This window comes from Vespula pensylvanica, chromosome 9, assembly GCF_014466175.1.
Source record: "Vespula pensylvanica isolate Volc-1 chromosome 9, ASM1446617v1, whole genome shotgun sequence".
NCBI classification, from domain to species: domain Eukaryota; kingdom Metazoa; phylum Arthropoda; class Insecta; order Hymenoptera; family Vespidae; genus Vespula; species Vespula pensylvanica.
The window spans coordinates 7,511,761-7,516,513 of record NC_057693.1 but is presented as its reverse complement, the minus strand read 5'-3'; the positions used below and the strand labels follow the sequence as shown (position 1 = coordinate 7,516,513).

Below are 4,753 nucleotides of genomic sequence, written 5' to 3'. Positions count from 1 at the left end.
TCTCTCTCTCTCTCTCTCTCTCTCTCTCTCTCTCTCTCTCTCTCTCTCACTTATCTCTGAATAATATTTTTAGTTATGTTTCCAAATTTACATAAAGTACAAACTTATGAAAACCGGAAAAATGTAACACAATAGAGTTTAGTATGTAATATTCTTCGAAGTATTCTCTGTAACTATCTTTTCTAATTACATGGTCACACTTGGGTGTCCGTCGTTTAAACCACAATTTTGCTTTTGCAAATATTATTTTTATATATATCAATCGTATTTCTGTAGAAATCCGATTGAACGATCGAAGACGGGCGATCGTTAAAACTTGATATTACTTCTCCTTAAACTTCCCCCGTTGGAATGTCCCAACCACACTATCATTTTACAAACAAGTACACTGCCTTGTTGTTACATACATTAGATGATAACTTGCTAGAATTATCCGTTCTGCCCCATCCCCTTTCACCTCCTCCATTTAACCCACCCTCCTCCTTTCTTTTTCTTTTTTTTAATCAGCATTACAATTATATGACGGTTCTCTTTCTTCTCTATTTTTTTTTTCTTTCTTTCTATTTTTCTCTTTCTAGATTTAGTTCCGTATAGATCAAGAGATACCGTATATTATCAAAATGTCTCTGTAGATATCGTCCAGCGGCAAATATTCATCCAAGTCCTGCCCGGTTTCAATGGATTTATTATGAGGAGCGAATAGTAACATTATAATGATTCCTCAAACGCAGCCATCAAATCGCTTTGCATGTTCATGTCAATCGCGCCAGCCATCTGAAAAGATAAATATACCCATTCTTTGGCGAATACGCCTTCGAATAAATTTCCGCTGATGATACCAAGAATCATCAACGATTAACACACGCCTCGACTATTTTCTCCTATTTTCTTAATTTGAATATCTCTCTTATAATTCTTAACTATCTTTAATTTTTTCCCTCTTGTCTCTATGCATTAACCTTGAAACATCTCTTTTATAATTCTTAACTACCTTTAACTTTTTCTCTCTTTTCTCTATGCAATAATCCGTATTACCTCAGACACGAAACGATTTTATTATATTTTATAAAAAAATTATTTCATTTATCTATTATATATATATATATGCATAATTGTAATTATATTATATTATATCCAATCCTATTGAATTACCCTTATAGATATGATGTTTTTAAATTTATAACCGCACAATCGACATAAATCATTTACTAAATTAATTTGCATTTTCTTTTTTCTACAAATGAAAAGTTATTTAGAATTTGTTGAGAACCCTAATCAAAATGGTGTCTGAGGTAATTAACGATTGAAAGGATCCTAAGTCAATTACAGACGATGTAAAAAATCTAATCTTTTTTACCTAACGTAAATAAATATTTAAGTAGCATATAAAAGAATAAAAATATTTATGACACACTTACCGCTTCGCGCCGTCTCCGTTCTTGTTCCCGTAGCCTTTGTCGTTCTCTTTCGGCAGCAGCTTTGTCCTGATTAGACGAATGACTTGGACTACTGCTATCCGTGTCAACAATGGCTTTCACTTCTTCCGCTCTCGTCGTGGCGGTCATCGCGTTACCTTGTTGATCCCCAACAGTTTTTCTTACTTTCTCCAAAGCATCCTCCTCCTCTCGTTCTCTTCTCTTTTCATTTTCTTGTCGCAATCGTTCTCGTTCAGCCTGTTCCTTTTGCTGTCTGCGCATTTCTTGTTGTTCCAATAGTGCTCTTTGCTGTTTCGTATAATATTTATGTACGCATTAATTTATGAAACACCAGACACATTCATAAATAAAACATTCGTCGATTGGTCAATAAGATGGTCAATGGATAGATATCGATATAAAATTGTATTAATATAATATTTTTGTCCTTACCCTATCTTGTTTTTCTTTGGCTTGTTTTTTGAACGCTTGGAAAGAATCTCTGGCAGCGCTCTTCATGCTACTTCCTGCAGTAGATTGAGGACTCGATGCTTGAGCCAACGACGACCACGAAGATGCGTTCTTTACATTTTGTTCAACGGTCTATATACCATTTAAACAAAATCGTACATTATTTCTCTTCTAATTAAGATCGATTAAAACTAATATCCTGTACCTTGTTCTTAAAAGCTGACGCAAAGTTTGAAGCAGGATTTTTTGAATCGGGTGGCGTCATCTTCTTTTCAGGCATGAGCTGAGAACTCGAGTGATTGCCCATTGGTGGTAAACCTAACGCATTCATTTCTGCAAAAATAGCTCCTGCTAGAGCACCAGCATTATAGTTTTGATTAGTAAGCGGTTAATACAGCGTGTTTATTTACAACGATAATTAGCTTTTAAGAAAAGTGCACATATAATGCATATTAAAGTGGCTAATATGCCGTGAAATTATTGAAGCATATTCTTGATATATCGCATCTATTAAAACAAAGAAAAACGAAAAAAAAAAAAAAAGTAAGATGACTAATATGATTGTAACGGATAAAAAAGAAATAACGTAATCGCACAAAGCACACATCAAAATATAAAGCAACACGTGTAACTTAAGCAAATGTAAGGTTTCGTATTAGATTATATATGTATGTACAGTATTAGAACGTGCTATGAAATTATTCTTCTTTAAAAGACAAATGTGATATTAAAAAAACATACCATCCATTGCCTTTTGTGCAATTTGTGGCTGCGAAATAGGAAGAGGCTGTTTTTCTTCTTTCTTTATGGGTATTTGTGAAATTTGCATTGGCATGGAAACTATAGGAACAGGATCAAAAATCGATCCCATTCCTCCCATATTCATTCCTACATTAACTCCTGGAATGCCATTGTTATTCAACATATTCGGCGAGGAAGTTTCACGCTTTATACTTGGAAAGCCGTTAGAATGTTGCGACATCGTAACATTATGCGAGTTTTGTATGTTGGTTAAAGGTGATGTTGTATTTATCATATTCTCCAATTGATTGTGCATTGACATGTGTGTCGCCAATCCTTGTTGTAAATTCATGTTTAAATTAGCCATATTTATATTTCCCAGATTTAAATTCGACGCCATACTCGTAGGCATCATATTAACTGGATTTTTAACATCTGGCAGTAAATTTAAATTGGTATTATTACTTGTATGAAGAGTTGGAATCATTGATATATGTGACTCCTTCTTTATAGAAAGACTTTGTTCCAATGATGTTTGTGTCGTGGGTACAGAAGCTGTATAAGAGAAAGAAAATTATGAATTTTTCTTGAATTAGAATATAAAATGATATATTTGTTTGATCAAATAAAACCAAATTCATAGTAATATTCCAAATAATGATTTTTAATCTATACCTAGAGTACTATATGGCTGCAAAAGGTCCGCCTGTTGATTTAATGTTGTTCCATCCGTTGGAACAGGTGTGTTCGCATTTGGATAAGAATTAACAGACGTTGGAGGCTGTGGCGCCTGAGGCACAACCGGTGATGCCACCACAGAGTTCGTATTTGTTGGAGTAACACTGGGTGGTGGTGTTGGTACGGATACTGACGGAGTCGGAGGATTAGAAGTAGTCGGAGGAGGTGGCGTTGGCTTTTTAACAGGAGCAGCTGTAGCCATTGCTGTTGGTCGTGGAGGTTGCGCAGGCATAGATGCATGACTTGCCACAGGCATCCCTTGACTTGCTGTAACAGCAGCTACGGCTACAGGTTGCTGACTGTTGCCACCTTAATAACAAAATTATTCAATTTATTTCTGTCTTTCGTAAGATGACAAAATTATAAGAAATAAACGTACCTTGATCGGCAGGAATATTGCTAGATTGAGTTACCGATGCTGCCTTTGCTATTGGTCCCGTAGAATTTGCTGTTGGCTGACTATTCATTAATAGACCTCCAGTATGATTGAGTGCCTAAAAAGTGTATTAGAAAATCATTATTTGATAAATTTTGTCACCTATCACTTCATTATATCAAGCAAATATAACTTATATCGTATATGACAGTCATATAATTTTTATATTACAGATAACTATAATAATTACAAAGTAATAACAATATTTCGTCTTTTTTGCAAGTCACGACAATATTGAAAACTGCGAAATATATTAGTCTAATGATATGGATAATTTGTTAATATTACAAGAATACCAATAGATCTTGTCATTTTTGCAGTCTTGTAATGTTGGAACGTTATCTTACCGGAGCAACAGTTGTTGATGTTGTCGGAGGTGGTGCACTTTGAGCATTCTTCTTCGTCTTCTTTCTAGGTGGACGACTGGAGGAGTTTCCTGCAATATAATGTAATGTGCATCTAATAACTTTGTGAGAGTGTGCTATCAACCATTTCGTTTTGGATTACTTAGATTTTTCGACGAAGTACTAGTGAGATGCAGTGTGCAGAGGATACCAGCCATAAATATAACCAGCCATACTAGCCATAAAGTGTTACGCACGCCAAATAAGAAATGCAAAAAATAAATATTAAATACACGTTATAAATATATATATATATATGCATGTATATAATATATATATTTATATATATACATATATATATAGAAACTAAATCAAACAACTTCAAGCATATATTTTCTAATAGATTTTATTTATATATATGCTTATATTATAATTGTATCACTGTGTACAACAATGTTAATTTAAATATCTCAATTATATGCTTCTTTTTTTTTGTGGACTTTCATTTTAATAATTTTATATTAAAAAATTTTTAATGCGCAGAACAATTGTGTTTTTTTTTTCTTTTCTTCCCTTCTCTTCTCCCCTCTCTCTCTCTCTCTCTCTCT

General features: G+C 33.9%; 1 protein-coding gene across 11 annotated transcripts in view; it reads right to left on the bottom strand.

The window, feature by feature from the left end:
• Window positions 1-553: 553 nt before the first annotated feature.
• Window positions 554-4,753, bottom strand: part of LOC122631544 (bromodomain-containing protein 2-like) — a 22,095-nt gene continuing 17,895 nt past the window's right edge. For 9 of the 11 annotated variants that reach the window (XM_043817360.1, XM_043817361.1, XM_043817362.1 and 6 more), the window contains 8 exons: window positions 4,149-4,237; window positions 3,745-3,859; window positions 3,303-3,674; window positions 2,628-3,182; window positions 2,092-2,237; window positions 1,869-2,018; window positions 1,419-1,724; window positions 554-774 (listed from right to left, as the gene is read on the bottom strand). In XM_043817360.1, the coding sequence (XP_043673295.1) occupies window positions 709-774; window positions 1,419-1,724; window positions 1,869-2,018; window positions 2,092-2,237; window positions 2,628-3,182; window positions 3,303-3,674; window positions 3,745-3,859; window positions 4,149-4,237 (1,799 nt within the window). In that variant the 3' untranslated portion in view covers window positions 554-708. The remainder of the gene's footprint in view (window positions 775-1,418; window positions 1,725-1,868; window positions 2,019-2,091; window positions 2,238-2,627; window positions 3,183-3,302; window positions 3,675-3,744; window positions 3,860-4,148; window positions 4,238-4,753) is intronic. The other 2 variants (XM_043817364.1, XM_043817365.1) reach the window with 2 other exon arrangements.